The sequence below is a fragment of the Triticum urartu genome, chromosome 5A (genome assembly GCF_056163025.1).
Source record: "Triticum urartu cultivar PI428250 chromosome 5A, HENAU_Tu73, whole genome shotgun sequence".
In the NCBI taxonomy this organism is placed as follows: Eukaryota; Viridiplantae; Streptophyta; class Magnoliopsida; order Poales; family Poaceae; genus Triticum; species Triticum urartu.
This window is the reverse complement of record NC_141877.1, coordinates 38,615,545-38,638,647: the sequence shown is the minus strand read 5'-3', so window position 1 is coordinate 38,638,647 and position 23,103 is coordinate 38,615,545. Positions and strand designations below refer to the sequence as shown.

The window sequence follows — 23,103 nt, the reverse complement described above, 5'->3', positions numbered from 1 at the left end:
CATGGCTTCAGCAGGTCGCAGGAGCACAAAGTGATCATTCTGGGCATCTTGCTATTCTGGATCATGGAGTAGCGAAAGTTCGCTCTGCTCGTCGAGTTCATGCTGCTCATGTTGGTCGCCGGCTGTAGCCATGCTCATGGCTTCGTCCGGTGAAAGGCGCACAAAGTGATCGGCTGTCCCATACTTTCATCTCTTCTTCTAGTTTGGAACTCCTCCTGCCACATGGCATAGGAATGAAGAGGGGAAGGCAAGTGACATTGATCCATCCGGGAAGCAAGCCATGCCATGACAAAGTGGATTTTATTCCTGATGTTTTGGTCTGAATGGAGTTGTTAGATGTAGCCGTACATAACCTGAAACAAGAGGTTTTGTAGTTGAAAGAGAATTTGTAGGAATTTTGGAGGATTGGAATCATACTTTCTACAATGCACTTTGTATTGCAAAATTCCAATGAGTCCAACCTCATGGAAACTCTTGTAGTCCCACCAAATGTTTTTGTGTTAGTTATTATAAGATTTCAACATGCCATATACTTTTCTTATTGCTACTTTTTTAATATGCGTAACACCAAACCACCAAAGGTAATCCTATTTAGAGTTGATGCAAAACCATACAAAGGTGACTCTCCATAACACCATGAAAGATCGTTGCCAAGTTATTATGTTTGATTCCATGTGAAATCAGAAGACAACACAATATTTGATTCTGTTACTGAAAATTAAAAATTCTATACAGGATAGTATATACTACAAAAATAATATGATTTTCCTAAACCTCAAGCCTCATTTGGCCCCCAATTGATCAGGTGGATCCTCATCATAATTTACCTTGGGTTGGAAGTACATATCTTTTATGGAGGACTAGATGATCTATCTAAGCGATGTAGATTTTGCATTCGGAGGAGCTTTTAGGAATATATTGTTACCTCACATGCTAATTGTGTCGGCCTCATGTGCAACCGCGCGCCCAACCTCATGCGGGAAAGGTAGTTACGTCGAGGACATGGCTCGCCCTTGCACGCCTACACACGCTAATGCTGGAACAGGTCACTATCCCTAAAACTATAATGGTCGCTAAATAGTCGTGTCTAAAATTTATATGCTACATAGAAACAAAGTCTGTCATGGGGTGTTAGAACAACTCTAGCAGAAGGATGACTAACTACAAGCATGTGAGCAATCAGAAGGGTGGGGTGCTAGGGGTGCTATAAGAGAAGGACGGAAGAAGCCAATGGAAGGAAAGCTACTAAGAGAGGATTCAGGTGACGGTGGAGTTGGTGTGGTTATCAGAGACCATAGAGGTGAGTGCATCAGTTGTGCCCCAATGCCATCTTTCGCATGTTGTCCATGCAGTCATGGCTAAAGCATTTGCTTTCGCTGAAAAAGGCTTTTGCCCCATTTTATATATAAAGCACCAAACAACAGCACCTGGTACAACGCACGCTCCCACAACACACACACCCAAGGCAGGATACATAGGCACCAAGGAAGCGCAACAACACCAACACTAGCACTATGTGAAGAGGTGAAGCCATATATGACGAACCGTGGGCTCCTAGGCGGTGCCTTCAGGAAGGGGACGACACCGGAGCGCCGCCACCGCCCGATCCAAGGATCAGAGTTTCCCATGGAGCAACACAATGGGCAATGAGGGCCGCGGCGACGCCTTCAGGAAGGGAACGAGCTTCGCCGCCGCCGGTCCGTCCGAAGATAGAGCAGGTTTTTACCCCGGCCACCATTCACCACCACCGAACGCCACACCCCGACTAACACGCCGTCCACACGGCCATGGCAACCGGGCAGCACCAAGCCACGGGCTCTGCCCATGAGCACCGCGGACCCACCACCAGGGTCGCCGCCCCCGCATCCAAGACCTTGACACCACCTCATCCGAGATCCGCCGCTACCCCAATCAAAGCCATGAGTGGAAAGGACCCGTCTTTCGCACCCCTAGGCTGCCCCCAGTGCCGAGGCCCGATAGGCCGGCCGAAACTGGCCTCCATCACCTCGTCCTGCGGCACCGGGCGCGAGACGAGCTCGGTCCTGCTACCGGGCATGAGATGAGCATGGTCCTGCTGTCGGGCGCGAGACGAGCTCAGTCCTGCTGCCGGGCGCGAGACAAGGTCGGTCCTGCTGCCGGGCGCGAGACGAGCTCGGTCCTGCTGCCGGGTGCGAGACGAGTGATGGATCGCAGCTGGGGAGGGCCAATCATTCGACGAAGGTTGCGCCCAGATGACGAGGAGAGAGCTCGAAGGTCGCAACGGGCCGCCTACAGACGAGCCGACACCAGAGATCCAGCCGTCGCCGTAACCGACCCGCCAAGGGCAGCATCCCCGCCGGGCCACTGCCCACCCGGCGAGCTCCAAACATCGGAGCTGCCGGGCACGCACCGCCGCACTACCACGCCGCTGCTACCTCCACCGAGCTGCGAGGAGGAAATAGCCGACCGTGGCCTAGGCCAAGCGCAGCCCGTGGCACCAAGGAACTCAGCCTGCAGCAAGAAACGCCTTCCGCTGCCGCCCCAGTCCACCCCACCACCACCGCCACCACAACTTACCCCTACCGGCGACTGGAGAGGCCGGCCGTGGCCAAAGCCGCCCACAGCCCCCGCCGAAGGACAAGCCGCCGGCGCCGAATCCGGATCTGGGCCGGGCCGCCCCACGCGCCACCACTTGGAGAAGATGACCCACCGCAGCCGCCGCGCGCCGTCCAGGCCCCAGGTCGCCGGTGCGCCGCCGCCGTCCCGCGCTCCCAGCGCCGCGCCAATAGGCCCGCGGCCACCCGACCCCCCCCCCCCCCCCCCCCCCCCCCCCCCGCGCGCTACGCACTATCCCGCGGCAGCAGCCGACCACGTCGAGGGGGAGAAACTCCCCGCCGCCACCCACGCCGGCCGGGCTTTGCCCGGCGGCTTGTCGCGGTGGCGGCGGGGGAGGGAGGCCGGGAGGAGGGGACGGGGAGGAGGCGGCTAGGGTTGCCCCCGAGGTCGCTCGCAGGAGCGGCTTGGGGAAGAGGCCAAGAGAATTTCCTTTCGCACTGTGGTCGCATCCGCGACAAGTAAATTCTGCATCAAAGCATTTGCTTTCAGAGAGGGTTTGCAAATTGCATGGCAAATAGATATCAACTCTTCCATAATTCACACTGATTGTGTTCGGGTCATTCTAACCATTAATGATAGAGGTTTCTCGGCTACTATGAGAAGTGCAATTTACACTGATTGTAATATTCTTTTCATTGGTTTTGATAATGTTTTTGTGGAATATTGTAATAGGGAGACCAATGTACGGGCTCATGAACTAGCTAGGAATGTCATGGCTATGTCCAAAACTTGTATTTGGCACGGTGATCCCCTAACTTTATTTTTGCGAGTTTGGTAAATGATGTAACTCTTTTATCTAATCAATAAAGCTTTTCATGATAGTTTTCACTAAAAAACTCGAGCAAAGTCGCCGTGTTGACCGAAAAGACACAAGCACCATACATGTCAGAATCGTCGTAATTTATGGAGTGCCCTTCATATCTGGCCTCCCAGCCTCCATATTTAACGTCTCAAGGCTAACTTAGGGCATGTACAATGATGGCATATGGATACATATGCCCCATGATAAAAAGTAATTTGAGGCATCCATATTTATTTTTTCTCCCCAATGCAAGCTACCACTAGTGGGCCTCATTAAAAAATAAAAAATAAAAACTTTAGTACACATGCATCTCTATTTTTCATTCCAACCTTTTCAGCTTTTGTCATTAGACCACACGTTTTCTCTTCAAGCACCCGTCTCCTGGAGAGGATCCAGCTTCCTTATCCGAACCTACTTTACGTCATATCCGATCCTACATGGCATGCGAGGCATCACCTTAAGGTTATGCATTATACACGCCCTTATGAAGTACAGTTTATATGACAGTTGCATGGGGCGAGAAGGAAGCTTCACGTGTTCCCCCCCTCACATGGGATGCCTGAGAGATTGAGGAAAAGGGAAGCCCCCATGGACAAGTGCGTACCACGTTTTTTGGGTAATCATGTATGTCATTAAACTAAAGTAACATTACATGAGCACACACACAAAGAAACTACTAGACATAGAGAGACATGACAGACCTGGAAACTTTGTGAAGAAGCCCATGAAGGAATAAAACTATTAAAAAATCCATTAAGCCTCTGCACAAACCAAAACCGTCGACCGTCTCGAACCCCCAACACCGTCGAGGCAATCGCCGAAGAGAGAGGAGAAGCGCCTCGTCTGTCGCCGTAGCTGGGAGAGCATCATCGCTGCCAGGGCTTTGTGAACCAAAGACCAGGTCTGTTGCACGCGCCAGGACACATAAACTAGTTATATGCTTTCAACAGTTATCCACTCCGCACCTAGGTACCCAACGTTTACCTAGGACACGATAACTGATACACAAAAGGTGCGTCCTTTCCGGTCCTCTCGTGTCGGAGAAAGGTCATGTCAGCCGAGGGTCATCCTCATGCCATCCGGACCTCATATCCAGCGTCACCCATCAACAAAATTGAGAAAGACCACATGATATGCCGTCCTCCCGCCTTTTCGCAAACTTCATGCAAACTATCTTATCCTACGAGCCAACATCACACCACCATGCCAGCATCCATCAGCCATCCTCGAACACGAACCACACTGCTCCTCAACCACGATTATGGAGTAAGCAAATATGAAGACTTCGAGTTTGTGCACCATCTCGACAATCTTGCTCTATAAGTATTTGGTGGCTATCAATATGACGACTTTTCTAGAGTTGCTCTTAAAAAGACAGCAAGACGATGGTGGGGCAAGAGTTGAAAGATGGAGAAGCCCAAATGGGTTTTACATGCGCTGCCCTGACGCTGTGACCCCACACAGCCTGCTCCGGCTCGTCGACCAGTGACCTGCCGCCCGCCGGCGGCACCCTCCGGCCATTTGCCGATCGCTTTCCTAACCACCAAACGCATTTCCTCCCGCGCACGCGAGCGGGCGCCATGGCTGGGCACCTAACCAAAAACCCATTGCTCCTCCTCGTCCAGCCCCGCCGCCTCTGCACCGCCGCCGCATCCTCCTCGGCCGCCGCGGGAGAACTCGCCCCCTCGCCCGTCGTCAAGGAGATACCCCACGACGATGACCTCGTGGAGGAGTCGCGCAGCCGCCTCGTGCGCGACACCTGCAAGCTGTTCGAGCTCCGCGGCTCGTGGACCCCGAAGCTGGAGGCGCAGCTCCGGAACCTGCTCCGGGTGATCTCCCCGCCGCAGGTCCGCGCCGTGCTCCGCGCGCAGGCGCAGACGGACGCCCGCGCCGCGTTCGAGTTCTTCCGCTGGGCCGACCGCCAGTGGTGCTACCGGCACGCCCCGGAGGTGTTCGACGAAATGCTGAGCCTCCTCGGCCGCACCAGGCTCCACGACCCCGCCCGACGCGTCATGCGCCTCATGATCCACCGCCGCATGAGGCGCGGGACGCAGCAGTTCGCGCATCTCATGCTCTCGTACAGCCGCGCGGGGAAGCTCCGCTCCGCCATGCGCGTGCTCCAGCTCATGCAGAAGGACGGGTGCGCACCTGACATATCAATATGTAACGTGGCAGTGAATGTGCTTGTTTTTGCCGGGCGCATTGACAAGGCGCTTGAGTTTAGCGACCGGATGCGACGTGTCGGGGTCGAGCCGGATGTAGTCACATACAATTGCCTTATTAAGGGGTTATGTAGCGTGCGGAGGGTTGTTGAGGCGCTAGAGATGATCGGTGTGATGCTGCAAAATGGGTGTCCACCTGATAAGATTACCTATTATACAGTGATGGGCTTCTTGTGCAAGGAGAAGAGGGTGGCAGAGGTGCGGGGTTTGCTTGGGAGGATGAGGAATGATGCGGGTCTATTTCCAGATCAGGTCACCTATAACATGCTCATCCATGTGTTTGCAAAGCATGGGCATGCAGATGAGGCGTTGGAGTTCTTGAGGGAGTTAGAGGGGAAAAGATTTCGTGTTGATGAGGTTGGATATAGTGCAGGTGTGCACTCTTTCTGCTTGAATGGGAGGATGGCCGAGGCAAAGGAGATTGTAGGTGAGATGATTTCAAAAGAATGTCACCCTGATGTTGTGACATACAGTGCAGTGGTGGATGGGTTCTGTCGGATCGAGGAAATTGATCAAGCAAGAAAGATGATGAAGCATATGCTGGAATTTAGTCTATATTGGAGGCAGCCCAATAACTATTTCAGAAATTTCTAATAAATCCTAGAGGCCTACTTAGCTCATTTGTACAAAGAAAGGGATACTACTAAAGTTTAGTCCCATATTACTAGTTTAGTGGGAGTTGGACCTCCTTATAAGGGAGGTTCTTTCCCCACTTGTATGAGCATGAGAACAAGAGGAACATCCACGCGCGCTCCTCCTCCGCCGCCCGCCGCACCGGGTTGCGGGAATGAGCCGAGCTGATGTCTAAATTTTTGCCATGCACTACGGCTATACGAAAGGTCACTCAGGAGCCGGAAAGTTTTTGTTGTAATGGATATTGAATACGAACGCTGCACCCTTCGGCTGCTGTCTGTTCGTTTCATCTCCCGCGTTCCCTTCAGCTCCCGGCGCAGCCTCTCGCCTCATTCTCTTGCGCCTATAAAAGGAAGGTCGTTCCTCTCAGAGAGACGCACCAGAACTTCTCCTTCCTCTCGCCACCGGTTCCAATCTCTGAGCTGCTGCTATCTTCCTCATCCCGGCTTGCGGCGTGCACCGCAGGTCGGGACAGTAGGCCTCCGAAACCGCACCTCTTTGAGTCCTGTACGGGAGAAGGGTGATAAGGTTTTTGGGGAGCGCTCTGCGTGACTACTGACTGACTCCTTCGTCACGGACGCCCCGGACTTCGACGACTACTTCCCCGACGACGACTTCTTCCCCGACGTCGACAACCTCCTCGACGACATGGCTGGCGAGGACACCGACCCCAAGTCCAGTGCTACTGCTGCTTTGTCCAGTATGTGTTCTTCTTTCTGTTGGATATCCTGCCACAGTTTCTCGTACTAGTACTTGCCCTAAATATGTTAGGTTCTATCTCATATATGCAACTAATTCTACTGTTTGCTATAGATATGATAGGCTACGGTTCATATATACAGAAGCTATTTACCTTCTCTCTGTCAGAACGTATGACTTGTTTTATCTCTACTATATTAGTCATGCTTTCTCTAGTATTTCTGTTAATAAAATCATTTGGTAAATTGCTCATATTTCCAACAGCATATGTATAAGAATGGCTGCAAGCCAAACATAGTCACGCATACTGCACTGTTAAATGGTCTCTGCAAAGCTGGGAAAACTTCAGAGGCTTTGGAATTGCTAAACAACAGTGGAGAGGAATGGTGGACTCCAAGTGATATCACATACAGTGTTGTAATGCATGGGTTTAGAAGAGAAGGGAAACTAAAGGAATCATGTGATGTCGTTGCCCAGATGTTGCAGAAGGGTTTCTTTCCCACTACTGTGGAGATTAACTTACTGATCCATGCGTTATGTAAGGAAGGAAAGCCGGCAGAGGCCAAAGACTTCATGGAGCAGTGCCAAAGCAAAGGCTGTACCATTAATGTTATTAACTTCACTACTGTAATTACGGCAGGGGGATTTGGAATCAGCGCTGTCTTTGTTGGATGACTTGTATCTCAGTAACAGGCATCCAGATGTTGTAACTTATACTGTTGTTGTCAATGCTTTGGGAAAGAAAGGTCGGCTGAAAGAAGCGACAGAGCTTGTGAAGAAAATGCTTAATAGAGGAATTGTCCCTACACTCGTTACATACAGGACAGTGATACATAGATACTGTGAGAAGGGTACAGTGGAAGAATTACTCGATCTGCTGGATAAGATGTTAGCGAGACAAGAGCTTAAGAGTGTATACAATCAGGTCAGAAGCTATGTGCATTAGGTAAAATAAATGAAGCTTACAGTCTCCTCAGCAAGGTACTGAGAACTGCCTCGCAGAGAGACGCTCAGACATGCCACATTCTGATGGAGAGTTTTCTTAATAGAGGTCTCGCAGTTCAGTCATACAATGTGGCGTGCCAGATGTTTCAGAGAAATTTAATTCCTGATATTAAATTGTGTCGAAAAGTTGACAATCAGCTGACCTTAGAGAAACAACCAGCTGCTGGGAAGCTTATAGTTAAGTTTGTAGAAAGAGGTCTTCTGAAACGTTGATGTATCATGTATTTATTGGCAAGAATGTTTAAGATTTGATCTGATTGTTAGAAACAGATACATTACATACTAGAAAGCTTACTCACTTTCTTCTACCTAAAACTGACAGATTTTAGTTTTGTGTTCAGATGGTAACGTTTGCTTCATGCTCATACCCCTGCACCTGTCACCAACTTATTCACAGCCAGCCAATAGACTGGTAGGTATGGAACCTGAAGGTTAGTTAGCTGCAACTACTGAACAGTACACATGTTTATGCATATATCAGCATCACAAGGGCTTGGTCCATAATGAACTAGACTGAGTGAAACACTTAAGTGGAGGAGACAATGAAGGGAGATGGCGACGCTGCGACGGTGCCGTTGCTGGACTTCATCGATGACCAGTCAGCCGCCTCGGAGGAGCTGCTGCGGCGGGAACCGGTGCCATTTGACGTGCTTTTTTTTTCCAACCGGGCTCGCACCCCTTTTCATTAATTTTACAATCAACAGAAATACAATGTTCCAGTAGTTTTATCAAGACAACCACACCCAAAATAAGACTGAAAGAGAAGGAGCGAGCTGGAGCATCGACAGGAAACCCACCGCAAGAGGACCCTAAAACAGATCAACTGCCATGGAACGAAAACCTGACGACACCGACTAGCCACTACCCTAACCATCAGCGAAAATAGTGCACAACCTGATAGACTACATAGTCTACTCAGGGTAGAAAGAAGTAACTCTCCAAAAGCACATAAGACTCCAGAACGGGCATCAAACCTCAGTGGACTGCAAACCAAGCAGATTAGCCGATCTGGATCCCCTCTCCATCATTCAGTCGCATCACACCTCGCGAGTGAGTCCTGTCCGCCAGAGCTGCTGCCACATACGCCAATCTCTTCACGCCCGCCTGAAACTTTGACCTATCTTCTTCTTTCAGTGGTCCTGCCCAGTACAACATAAAAGAATATGCACTGGAAACAGCCTCCAGCGGAGAACGAGCATTATAATTGTCAAAAATAACTTTGTTTCGAAGACACCATATCCCCCAACACAAAGCAGCAATGATCATCATGTAAAATTGTTTTCCACCAGGGAAAAACTTATACAACCACGCCCAGCTTTGCCAGAGGGATCGCGGGCAACAGGACGCTCCAGCCGTAAGTCCCAGGGTCCCCCAGACTGTTCGAGCAAGAGGACATGTAAAGAATAGATGGTTCGCAGTTTCCATGTTCGTGCAGAAAGAGCAAACAGGATTCCCGGGCCAATTCCTCTTCCTCAAATTATCCCGGGTAAGCACCGCATTTTGGAATAGCTGCCACAAGAATATTTTGATTTTCAATGGGATGCTAGCTTTCCAGATCCACTTATAGTTAGGACCAGCTAAATCCCTCTCCAACCACTTATACACTGATTTAGTGGTAAGTCTCTTGTTCTTGCACAGCTTCCAAGACACTGTATCAGGTATATTGTTCAAAGCATATTTTCTTGCCTCAGAAACTACCCACTCCCATTGATCATTGATCTCCCCAAACAGCCTGCGCCTGAAACCCAAGCTATAGTTTTTCGCCACAAAATCTGCAATAGTCCCATCCTGATCCTGACAAATACTGAACAGGATAGGGAATTTTTCGCATAGTGGCACAGCAGCTATCCATGGGTCATGCCAGACCCTAGCCAAGTTACCACTATTAACCTTAACGGCCCTCCCAGCCATATATGTCTCTTTAACTTTCATAATCGCTTTCCAACTAGGGGAGTCTGAAAAACGACTACGAATATTGGCCACCGTTTTATTCTTGAAATATCTGGCCCGAATAATTTGTTGCCACAACCCATCTTTAGTTTCAAGCTTCCACCACCACTTGGTTAACAGACTAATGTTCTGCTTGTGGAGGTCTTTGATCCCCAGCCCACCGATTCTTTTGGACCTACAAACCCTAGTCCATTTCACCATATGATACGCCCGTTTATTGTTCTTCCTTTTCCAGAAAAATCTTCTCCGGTGTTTATCCATTTTCTCAATAAAAGTCTTGTTGAATAGGAACATAGACATAAGATAAGAAGGTATTCCATCTAGGCTCGAGCCTAACAGGGTAAGCCTAGCACCAGAAGAGGCTGCATAGGCTATCCAGGCGTCTAATTTTTTAACCATCTTAGCATCCAGAAATTCCAACTCAACATTTTTTAAAGTGGAATAAGATATCGGTGTACCAAGATATTTCATAGGTAAAGATGAAGGAAATATGCCCTAGAGGCAATAATAAAGTTATTATTTATTTCCTTATATCATGATAAATGTTTATTATTCATGCTAGAATTGTATTAACCGGAAACATAATACATGTGTGAATACATAGACAAACAGAGTGTCACTAGTATGCCTCTACTTGACTGGCTCGTTAATCAAAGATGGTTATGTTTCCTAACCATGGACAAAGAGTTGTTATTTGATTAAAGGGATCACATCATTAGTTGAATGATGTGATTGACATGACCCATTCCATTAGCTTAGCACCCGATCGTTTAGTATGTTGCTATTGCTTTCTTCATGACTTATACATGTTCCTATGACTATGAGATTATGCAACTCCCGTTTGCCGGAGGAACACTTTGTGTGCTACCAAACGTCACAACGTAACTGGGTGATTATAAAGGAGCTCTACAGGTGTCTCCAAAGGTACATGTTGGGTTGGCGTATTTCGAGATTAGGATTTGTCACTCCGTTTGACGGAGAGATATCTCTGGGCCCTCTCGGTAATACACATCACATAAGCCTTGCAAGCATTGCAACTAATGTGTTAGTTGTGAGATGATGTATTACGGAACGAGTAAAGAGACTTGCCGATAACGAGATTGAACTAGGTATTGGATACCGACGATCGAATCTCGGGCAAGTAACATACCGATGACAAAGGGAACAACGTATGTAGTTATGCGGTCTGACCGATAAAGATCATCGTAGAATATGTAGGAGCCAATATGGGCATCCAGGTCCCGCTATTGGTTATTGACCGGAGACGTGTCTCGGTCATGTCTACATTGTTCTCGAACCGTAGGGTCCGCACGCTTAAAGTTACGATGACAGTTTCATTATGAGTTTATGCATTTTGATGTACCGAAGGTTGTTCAGAGTCCCGGATGTGATCACGGACATGACGAGGAGTCTCGAAATGGTCGAGACATAAAGATCGATATATTGGACGACTATATTCGAACACCGGAATTGTTCCGGGTGATTTCGGATAAAACCGGAGTGCCGGAGGGGTTACCGGAACCCCCCGGGGAAGTAATAGGCCTTATTGGGCCTGAGGGGAGAGAGAGGGCAGCAGCCCAGGAGGTGGCGCCCCCCCCCTCATGGGGAGTCCGAATAGGACTAGGAAGGGGGGCGCGGCCCCCTCTCCCTCTCTTTCCTTCCCCCTCCCTATTCCTAGTTGGACTAGGAAAGGGGAGTCCTACTCCCACTAGGAGAAGGACTCCCCCCCCTCTCCTTGGCGCACCCAAGGGCCGGCCGGCCTCCCCCTTGCTCCTTTATATACGGGGGCAGGGGGGCACCCTAGAACACACAAGTTGATCTTCATGATCATTCCTTAGCCGTGTGCGGTGCCCCCCTCCACGATATTACACCTCGATCATATTGTAGTGGTGCTTAGGCGAAGCCCTGCGATAGTTGAACATCAAGATCGTCACCACGCCGTCGTGCTGACGAAACTCCTCCCCGAAGCTTTGCTGGATCGGAGCCCGGGGTGCGTCATCGAGCTGTACGTGTGTCAAGAACTCGGAGGTGCCGGAGTAACGGTACTTGGATCGGTTGGACCGGGAAGACGTACGACTACTTCCTCTACGTTGCGTCAATGCTTCCGCTTCGGTCTACGAGGGTACGTAGACAACACTCTCCCCTCTCGTTGCTATGCATCACCATGATCTTGCGTGTGCGTAGGAAATTTTTTGAAATTACTACGTTCCCCAACAGTGGCATCCGAGCCTAGGTTTTATGTGTTGATGTTATATGCACGAGTAGAACACAAGTGAGTTGTGGGCGATATAAGTCATACTTGTTGGGGAACGTAGTAATTTCAAAAAATTTCCTACGCACACGCAAGATCATGGTGATGCACAGCAACGAGAGGGGAGAGTGTTGTCTACGTACCCACGCAGACCGACTGCGGAAGCGATCACACAACGTAGAGGAAGTAGTCGTACGTCTTCCCGATCCGACCGATCCAAGCACCGTTACTCCAGCACCTCCGAGTTCTTAGCACACGTACAGCTCGATGACGATCCCCGGGCTCCGATCCAGCAAAGCGTCGGGGAAGAGTTCCGTCAGCACGACGGCGTGGTGACGATCTTGATGTTCTGCCGTCGCAGGGCTTCGCCTAAGCACCGCTACAATATGATCGAGGTAGAATATGGTGGCAGGGGGCACCGCACACGGCTAAGGAACGATCTCAAGGATCAACTTGTGTGTTTAGGGGTGTCCCCTGCCTCAGTATATAAAGGAGCCAAGGGGGAGGGGTGCGGCCAGCCCTATGGAGGCGCAGGAGGAGTCCTACTCCTACCGGGAGTAGGACTCCCCCCCCAATCCTAGTTGGAATAGGAATCCTCGAGTGGGGAGAGAGAGAAGGGGGGCCGGCCAACTCTCCTAGTCCTAATAGGACTAGGGGAGGGGGGAGGCGCATAGCCCACCTTGGGCTGCCCCTTTCATCTTTCCACTAAAGCCCACTAAGGCCCATATGGTTTCCGCAGGGTTCCGGTAACCTCCCGGTACTCCGGTAAAATCCCGATTTCACCCGGAACACTTCCGATATCCAAACATAGGCTTCCAATATATCAATCTTTATGTCTCGACCATTTCGAGACTCCTCATCATGTCCGTGATCACATCCGGGACTCCGAACAACCTTCGGTACATCAAAATGCATAAACTCATAATAACTATCATCGTAACGTTAAGCGTGTGGACCCTACGGTTGGAGAACAATGTAGACATGACTGAGACACATCTCCGGTCAATAACCAATAGCGGGACCTGGATGCCCATATTGGCTCCTACATATTCTACAAAGATCTTTATCGGTCAGACCGCATAACAACATACGTTGTTCCCTTTGTCATCGGTATGTTACTTGCCCGAGATTTGATCGTCGGTATGCAATACCTAGTTCAATCTCGTTACTGGCAAGTCTCTTTACTCGTTCTGTAATACATCATCCCACAACTAACTCATTAGTTGCATTGCTTGCAAGGCTTATGTGATGTGCATTACCGAGAGGGCCCAGAGATACCTCTCCGACAATTGGAGTGACAAATCCTAATCTCGAAATACGCCAACCCAACATCTACCATTGAAGACACCTGTAGAGCTCCTTTATAATCACCCAGTTACGTTGTGACGTTTGGTAGCACACAAAGTGTTCCTCCGGCAAGCGGGAGTTGCATAATCTCATAGTCATAGGAACATGTATAAGTCATGAAGAAAGCAATAGCAACATACTAAACGATCGGGTGCTATGCTAATGGAATGGGTCATGTCAATCAGATCATTCAACTAATGATGTGACCTCGTTAATCAAATAACAACTCTTTGTTCATGGTTAGGAAACATAACCATCTTTGATTAACGAGCTAGTCAAGTAGAGGCATACTAGTGACACTCTGTTTGTCTATGTATTCACACATGTATTATGTTTCCGGTTAATACAATTCTAGCATGAATAATAAACATTTATCATGATATAAGGAAATAAATAATAACTTTATTATTGCCTCTAGGGCATATTTCCTTCAGTCTCCCACTTGCACTAGAGTCAATAATCTAGATTACACTGTAATGATCCTAACACCCATGGAGTCTTGGTGTTGATCATGTTTTGCTCGTGGAAGAGGCTTAGTCAACGGGTCTGCAACATTCAGATCCGTATGTATCTTGCAAATCTCTATGTCTCCCACCTGGACTAGATTCCGGATGGAATTGAAGCGTCTCTTGATGTGTTTGGTTCTTTTGTGAAATCTAGATTCCTTTGCCAAGGCAATTGCACCAGTATTGTCACAAAAGATTTTTCATTGGACCCGATGCACTAGGTATGACACCTAGATTGGATATGAACTCCTTCATCCAGACTCCTTCGTTCGCTGCTTCCGAAGCAGCTATGTACTCCGCTTCACATGTAGATCCCGCTACGACGCTTTGTTTAAAGCTGCACCAACTGACAGCTCCACCGTTTAATGTAAACACGTATCCGGTTTGCGATTTAGAATCGTCCGGATCAGTATCAAAGCTTGCATCAACGTAACCTCTTACGGTGAGCTCTTTGTCACCTCCATATACGAGAAACATATCCTTAGTCCTTTTCAGGTATTTCAGGATGTTCTTGACCGCTGTCCAGTGATCCACTCCTGGATTACTTTGGTACCTCCCTGCTAAACTTATAGCAAGGCACACATCAGGTCTGGTACACAGCATTGCATACATGATAGAGCCTATGGCTGAAGCATAGGGAACATCTTTCATTTTCTCTCTATCTTCTGCAGTGGTCGGGCATTGAGTCTGACTCAACTTCACACCTTGTAACACAGGCAAGAACCCTTTCTTTGCTTGATCCATTTTGAACTTCTTCAAAATCTTGTCAAGGTATGTGCTTTGTGAAAGTCCAATTAAGCGTCTTGATCTATCTCTATATATCTTTATGCCTAATATGTAAGCAGCTTCACCGAGGTCTTTCATTGAAAAACTCTTATTCAAGTATCCCTTTATGCTATCCAGAAATTCTATATCATTTCCAATCAGTAATATGTCATCCACATATAATATCCGAAATGCTACAGAGCTCCCACTCACTTTCTTGTAAATACAGGCTTCTCCGAAAGTCTGTATAAAACCAAATGCTTTGATCACACTATCAAAGCGTTTATTCCAACTCCGAGATGCTTGCACCAGTCCATAAATGGATCGCTGGAGCTTGCACACTTTGTTAGCTCCCTTTGGATCGACAAAACCTTCCGGTTGCATCATATACAACTCTTCTTCCAGAAATCCATTCAGGAATGCAGTTTTGACATCCATCTGCCAAATTTCATAATCATAAAATGCGGCAATTGCTAACATGATTCGGACAGACTTAAGCATCGCTATGGGTGAGAAGGTATCATCGTAGTCAACCCCTTGAACTTGTCGAAAACCTTTCGCGACAAGTCGAGCTTTGTAGACAATAACATTACCATCAGCGTCAGTCTTCTTCTTGAAGATCCATTTATTCTCAATTGCTTGCCGATCATCGGGCAAGTCAACCAAAGTCCATACTTTGTTCTCATACATGGATCCCATCTCAGATTTCATGGCTTCAAGCCATTTTGCGGAATCTGGGCTCACCATCGCTTCTTCATAGTTCGTAGGTTCATCATGATCTAGTAGAATGATTTCCAGAACAGGATTACCGTACCACTCTGGTGCGGATCTCGCTCTGGTTGATCTACGAGGTTCAGTAGTATCTTTTTGGGTTCGAGCTTATCAGGTTCGTAGGTTCAAAAAATTTCCTACGCACACGCAAGATCATGGTGATGCACAGCAACGAGAGGGGAGAGTGTTGTCTACGTACCCACGCAGACCGACTGCGGAAGCGATCACACAACGTAGAGGAAGTAGTCGTACGTCTTCCCGATCCGACCGACCCAAGCACCATTACTCCGGCACCTCCGAGTTCTTAGCACACATACAGCTCGATGACGATCCCCGGGCTCCGATCCAGCAAAGCGTCGGGGAAGAGTTCCGTCAGCACGACGGCGTGGTGACGATCTTGATGTTCTGCCGTGAAAGTGCAACTATCCCTAGGTGGTTTTGGTAATTCATAACAACATATAGCTCATTGAGCTAATGCTATTCCAAGATGATTATTTCAGGAAAGCTCAATGATTGGCATGGCATGGATGTGAAAGTGGAACCCTCAAAATGCTAAGGACAAAGAATTGGCTCAAGCTCAAAAGTTCAAGACTCTTCATTTTATATTTTAGTGATCCAAGATCACATTGAGTCTTTAGGAAAAGCCAATACTATCAAGGAGGGATGAGGTGTTGCTTAATGAGCCTCTTGCTTTATGTGCTTGGTGATATGCTCCAAAATCCTCAACCACTTTTTCATAGCCACAAATGACCTAAACCCTAAGCCCAACTCGGTCATACCGATTCTGCCAATCCGGCGCCACCGAGTTTCACTTGTCATTTGCCACTGCCAAACCCTAGCAATTCGGTCCTACCGATAAGGATCTCGGTCTCACCGAGATGGGGTTGCAAACTCTCTGTTTCCCTTTCGTAACTTTTCGGTCTCACCGAAAGGGCGAATCGGTCCCACCGAGTTTGCAATGTAAACTCTCTGTTTCCTTCTTGTAACTTTTCGGTCTCACCGAAAGAGCGAGTCGGTCCCACCGAGTTTACCTGACCAACTCTCTGGTTAGCAAATTGCCAAATTCGGTCTCACCGAGTTTGTGCAATCGGTCTCACCGAGATTACGTTATGCCCAAACCCTAACCGAATCGGTCCTACCGAGTTGCATGTCAGTCCCACCGAAATTCCTAACGGTCACTAGGTTTACTATTTCGGTCAGACCGAGTTTTCTGATTCGGTCCCACCGAGATTGGTAAATTGTGTGTAACGGTTGGATTTTGTGTGGAGGCTATAAATACCCCTCCACCTTCTCTTCATTCATGGAGAGAGCCATCAGAACACATACATCATTCCAACTCATATGTTCTGAGAGAGAACCACCTACTCGTGTGTTGAGACCAAGACATTCCATTCCTACCATATGAATCTTGATCTCTAGCCTTCCCCAAGTTGCTTTCCACTCAAATCTTCTTTCCATCAGATCCAAATCCTATGAGAGAGAGTTGAGTGTTGGGGAGACTATCATTTGAAGCACAAGAGCAAGGAGTTCATTACCTACACACCATTTGTTACTTCTTGGAGAGTGGTGTCTCCTAGATTGGCTAGGTGTCACTTGAGAGCCTCCGACAAGATTGTGGAGTTGAACCAAGGAGTTTGTAAGGGCAAGGAGATCGCCTACTTCATGAAGATCTACCGCTAGTGAGGCAAGTCCTTCGTGGGTGATGGCCATGGTGGGATAGACAAGGTTGCTTCTTCGTGGACCCTTCATGGGTGGAGCCCTCCGTGGACTCGCGCAACCGTTACCCTTCGTGGGTTGAAGTCTCCATCAACGTGGATGTAGGATAGCACCACCTATCCGAACCACGGGAAAAACGTCCGTGTCTCCAATTGCGTTTGAATCCTCCAAACCCTTCCCTTTACATTCTTGCAAGTTGCATGCTTTACTTTCCGCTTCCAATAAACTCTTTGCATACTTGCTTGAATTGTGTGATGATTGCTTGACTTGTCCTAAGATAGCTAAAATCTGCCAAGAACTAAAATTGGGAAAAGGCTAAGTTTTTATTTGGTCAAGTAGTCTAATCACCCCCCCTCTAGACATACTTTCGATCCTACAAGTGGTATCAGAGCTTTGGTCTCCATTTGCCTTGATCTCCATAGCTTTTGGTGGTCATAGCCTTGGTTTCACAACCTAGGAGAGTATGGCGTCTAGCGAGGGAAATTATCACCGTAGAGGTCCTTACTTTGATGGCACTAATTTTGCTAGTTGGAAGCATAAAATGAAAATGCATATTCTTGGACATAACCCAGCCGTATGGGCTATTGTTTGTGTTGGTTTGCAAGGTGAGTTCTTTGATGGGAGAGAACCAAACTGTGAAGCTACCGCGGATGAGTTGAAGATGTTGCAATACAATGCTCAAGCTTGTGATATTCTCTTCAACGGATTGTGCCCCGAAGAATTCAACAAAATCAGCCGCCTTGAGAATGCAAAGGAAATTTGGGACACTTTGATTGATATGCACGAAGGTACCGACTCCGTCAAGAAATCCAAGTTGGATGTGCTCCAAAGTCAACTTGACAAGTTCAAGATGAAGGATGGTGAAGGTGTCGCTGAAATGTACTCTAGGCTTGCTCTCATCACAAATGAGATTGCCGGCTTAGGAAGTGAAGAGATGACCGATAGATTCATCATCAAGATCCTAAGAGCCTTGGATGGGAAATATGATACCGTGTGCACATTAATCCAAATGATTCCCAATTACAAAGATCTCAAACCAACGGAAGTGATTGGAAGGATTGTTGCTCATGAGATGTCACTCAAGGATAAAGAGGAACTTCACAACAAATCAAGTGGTGCCTACAAAGCCTCATGTGAAGTCCCCACATCATCAAGTGAGAAACAAAACTTCAATGAAGAATTGAGCTTAATGGTGAAGAACTTCAACAAGTTCTACAAGAGTAGAAACAAAGATAGAAGCTTCATGTCAAGGTCCTACAATGACAAAAGATCTTCTAGTCGAGAGCGAAACTGCTACAATTGTGGAAGACCCGGACACTATTCCAATGAGTGTACGGCTCCCTACAAGAGAAGAGAAGATTCTCCAAAAAGAAGAAGCAAAGAATCACCACCAAGAGAGAGAAGGAGTAGAGATGATCGTTATGAACGGAGATACTCACGGAGAAGCAAGGATTCGGAAAGGAAGGAAAAATCATCCAGGAGCTACACAAAGCGAAGACATCAAGCTCATGTTGGTGAATGGGTATCCGGCTCCGACTCCGACAGCCACTCCGAGAGAAGTTATCACTCCGACTCCGAAGATACTCAAGATGAAGGTGTTGCCGGTCTAGCACTTGTGTCAACCAACTCCTACGACATATTTGACTCACCAAATGAAGGAATTGGAAGATGCTTCATGGCCAAAGGTCCTAAGGTAACACACCCCGAGTATGTTGACTTTAATAGTGATGAAGATGACTTGTTAGGTGATGATGATTTGCTTGTTGACAACTCTAGTGATGAATATTATGGTGAAATATCAATTAATCATGCTAAAACGAATGACAATGATAAGGAGAAGATTGAGGCTCTAACTAAAGAACTAAACATTCTTAAGTTAGCCCATGAAACTATCTTCGAAGATCATCGAGAACTTTTAAGAGCTCATGAGAAATTACGCTTTGAAAAGCTTAATCTTGAGCAAGAGCATGAGTTCTTAAAAGCAATCAATGATGATCTCCGCAAGAAAAGTTCTTCTCACATTGCCAAGCATTTACTTTTATCCACTTACATGCCTCAAGTCAAGACTAGTAACAAGAATAAGACAGATTCTTCCTCTAGTAGTAACAATGATCATGCTAAATCCAATGTTGTTGCTTCTAGTAGTTCTCTTGATTCCACTAATGATTCTCTTAGCCAAGTTACACTTGAGCAAGAAAATAGCTTATTGAAGGGAATTATAGAGAAAGGGGTGTACAAAAGCCTTGCCGGGAGTAAGCAATTCGAGGAAATTGTGCGCAAGCAAGGAATGCACCGGAAGAATCAAGGTGTTGGTTTTGAACGAAAGTTCAATGCCAATGGAGTTGAATGGGAAGAAGATCAATACCCCAAGACAAAGTTTGTTCCTCAACAAGAGAAGTATGACCCTTCCTTCAAAGGAACACAAGCCCAAGATGATCTTCCACCACAAGACTACAAGCAAAAAGGCAAGGACAAGCTTCAAGAGGAGATTGATGCATTTGAAGAAGCTCCTAAGACCTTAGTCAAGTGGATTCCCAAGACTACTTCAAGTTCCACTACATCAAGTATGACTACAACTCCAAGGATTCCCATCAAGATGGTGTGGATCCAAAAGAAGAAGAACTAGAGAGTTCTCGAGGGTGACTCCGCCAACATACCTCACTCTTATCATTTTGGCAAGAACAAGTGCAATCAACTTCCACATCTTGCACTAGTTCAAGGAGTCACAAACCCTCTTGTTGGTAAGACAAGGGACAAGGTAACCTAAAGTTTTCATGGACATCATCTTGTGTGTGCATCACTCTATGTCTATGGATATCCTTGTTTGTTCCTTGTGGGACTAACCCATGTAGGTATTGAAAGTGCAATTCACTCAAATGGATAGCTCCAAGTGATCTACATCAACATTGAGCATCCACATCTTCAACATCTACATGAAGTCATCATCGACAAAACCCAAGGTTAGTTCATCCCTCTTAGGGGGGATATCACATCTAGGGGGAGCTTTACTCTAAGACTTGAGCTAAAGCAACTCTAAAAGATGTGAGTACAACAATGCTTTATGTAAAAGTGGTAACCCCACTCGAGCTTAAACGATGAGTATGACCTACGATCAAGTGTTCTCACTTGACTCCTAAGTCAATATACTCATATATAGATGACCTAGTCATCGCAAATTGCTTGATAGATGCTAGAATTGGTTGTGCATGCTTTGCCACATATTTCATTTGCCATCTTATTGTGTGAGCATGTTGGTTGCATATTTTACTCATTCTAGGACATCCACTTGTTGTTTTGATTGTTTGGCTTCCTTCTTTCACCAAGTGGATGGACAAGAATGCCTAAGTACCTCCTCTAGCTATCTATGCTTTTCTCGTCTCAAACTCTATTCATGCTGCATCACAAAATTTGATCAAGTCAGATTCGAACCACTCTGTGTGAGGAGCGCTCGGAGTCCCCGATTCGTCATAGACTTAAACTTCCAAAACCTCTTTATGAATCTCGGTCTGACCGATACTCCACTTTCGGTCCTACCGAGTTCATTAAGCTGATCTAGGTTTTCGATCTCGGTGCAACCGATTTGAACTTTTCGGTCACACCGAGTTGCAATAACTGCACACAGTTTTGCATCTCGGTGCCACCGAGTTGTTCCACTCGGTCACACCGACAGGGTCGGGCTATATATAGTGACGGGCAAAATTTTGGAAATTTCTCCGAAACCTCTTCGCCCGCGCATAGCTCGCTCTGCCTCCTGGGTCTCCGGATCGTCTTCTCGCCGCCAGCAGCCTCTAGTCGCTGGTCTCCGTCGCCGTCAACGGGAATTCTGCCCCGCCGTTGCCGCCGTAGCGAGTCTCCGCCGAACTAGGGTATGGACTCGATCTTTGTGCTATTCTCCAATCCGATTCCTAGCACATTGTGATCATCATGATTCTTGCCACGTTTGATAAACTCCTATCCATTCAATGAACTCGTAGATTAGGTTTAATTCGAAAATTTTAGGGTTAGGTTTCCGCCGAAACCATCTCGGACCCACCGAGTTGAAAAACTCGGTCCCACCAATCTGGCTTATGCCATTGCACAAGTGAAACTCGATCTGACCGAGAGTCACTTATCGGTGCGACCGATTTTGGAATTCTGTGAAACCCTAGCAGTCTCGGTGCCACCGAACTGTAACTCGGTCTGACCGAGTTCACTAGTTCTGGTGCCAAAACTGCTTCGGTGTCACCGAGTTTGAAAATCGGTAGACCCGAGATGATTTCAGTGGGAAACTAAAACTAAGTTTTTGAATTAATCTTTTGCAAAAATCTCTGCTTTTTGTGATGCTCATCCACTCTATCTCATCTATAATCTATTCACAGGGTCAGCAGTCAGTTTGCAACATGTCTGATCAAAGTGATAGCCAGAATTTGTCTGAGCAGCAAGTTGTGATGAGTGAGGGCACTAGTCCCTCAAGTTCTTCAGATGATGGCAGCAGGAGTACCCCTAGCAATCTGCCTAAGGCTGCCACACGTCAAAGGAAGAAAAGAACTTCTGATTCTGAAGATGAGGACTATGTGGCAGAGGAAGAGGCCACATCAAAAAGAGTTGAGCCAGCTCAAGGCACAAAGCCAGGGCTAAAAGTCAAAAGGCCAGCAGGCAGGCAGCCCATGTCAAAGGCAAGGGTTTCAACTGAGAAGCCTGCACCTGCTCCCATTGAGCCCATTGCTGCTGAAGGCAAAAAGAGGAAAGAGAGGGTGAAGAAGACTGTGGCTAGAGTCCTTGGCAAGGCCTCCATCATGGAAGATGAGGAGGAAGAAGAAGAGGTTGCTGCACCAGCACCTAAGGCAGCCAAACTTATGGGAGATGCCATAAGGTCAGGAACAGCTGCATCTAAGCCCAAGGAAGCACCCAAGGCTGCATCTAAGCCAAAGAGTGCACCCAAGAGAAATACAAGGAGTATACCTGCTGCAGAAAAGAACAAGGCCCCAGTGCCTGAAACTACTGAAGAAGAGGAAGAGAGTGTCCTTAGAAAGCTCAAGCCCAAGATCCCATACCACAACGATGCTCATCCTGTGGCTGAGGATATGAAGCTTAGGAGAGATTCAGGGCTGAGGAAGTGGAGAGAAGCAGATCCGTATGCTTCTAGGAGAAGGACTGCCGTGGATTACAGATTTCACACCAAGGAGCAGCAAGATTTCTATGAGACTGTTTTGCTTGACAAGAAGCCAATAGTCTGTGACATGAGATGGGTCGAATGGACCTACATGAAGGAACATGAAGAGTACTTCCCCGAAGTGTACGACAGCTTTAGTGCGTGTGGAGTTGCAGACTTTGTTGGGCAGAAGCTCACAAAGTGGAACGAGGAGCTAATCATGCAATTCTACTCCACAGCACACTTCTACCCAGATGGGAGGATCACATGGATGTCTGAAGGTACAAGGTACCAATCCACTGTTGAGGAATGGGCGAAGTTGATCAATGCCCCAGAGGAACAAGCAGATGACTTGGACATTTATGCCAAGAAGAAGATGGATCATAACTCAATGTCCAACATGTACAAGGAGATCCCGAATGAAGTGCTCGACACGTTCAAGTTTGGCTTAGTGCATTACCTTCTCTCAGGACTGCCCACTATCAATTGGATACTAAGGCACACTCTGTTGCCTAAGTTTGGAGATCACAAGATGATCAGAGGTCACGCGATCAACTTGCTTCATGTCTTTGACGTGCCTCGGAAATTTAAGGTCATGAGCCTTATAGTGGAAACAATCAAGAGGACTGCAGCAGACCAGAAGAGGAGCTGTGGATATGCACCTCAGATTCAGGAGCTCATCAACTCAAAGATGGGCATGGGCGTATATT

General features: G+C 47.4%; 1 protein-coding gene and 2 pseudogenes across 1 annotated transcript in view; 2 read left to right on the top strand and 1 right to left on the bottom strand.

The window, feature by feature from the left end:
* Nucleotides 1–4,802: 4,802 nt before the first annotated feature.
* On the top strand, nt 4,803–8,169 carry LOC125506694 (uncharacterized; annotated as a pseudogene).
* Nucleotides 8,170–8,498: 329 nt separating this feature from the next.
* Nucleotides 8,499–23,103, top strand: part of LOC125506693 (protein DETOXIFICATION 41-like) — a 42,507-nt pseudogene continuing 27,902 nt past the window's right edge.
* The window catches only part of LOC147967812 (uncharacterized), a 37,333-nt gene continuing 23,185 nt past the window's right edge, over nt 8,956–23,103 (bottom strand). Inside the window, exon 3 of the mRNA XM_087522557.1 lies at nt 8,956–9,095. Within this exon, the coding sequence (XP_087378683.1) occupies nt 8,956–9,095 (140 nt within the window). The remainder of the gene's footprint in view (nt 9,096–23,103) is intronic.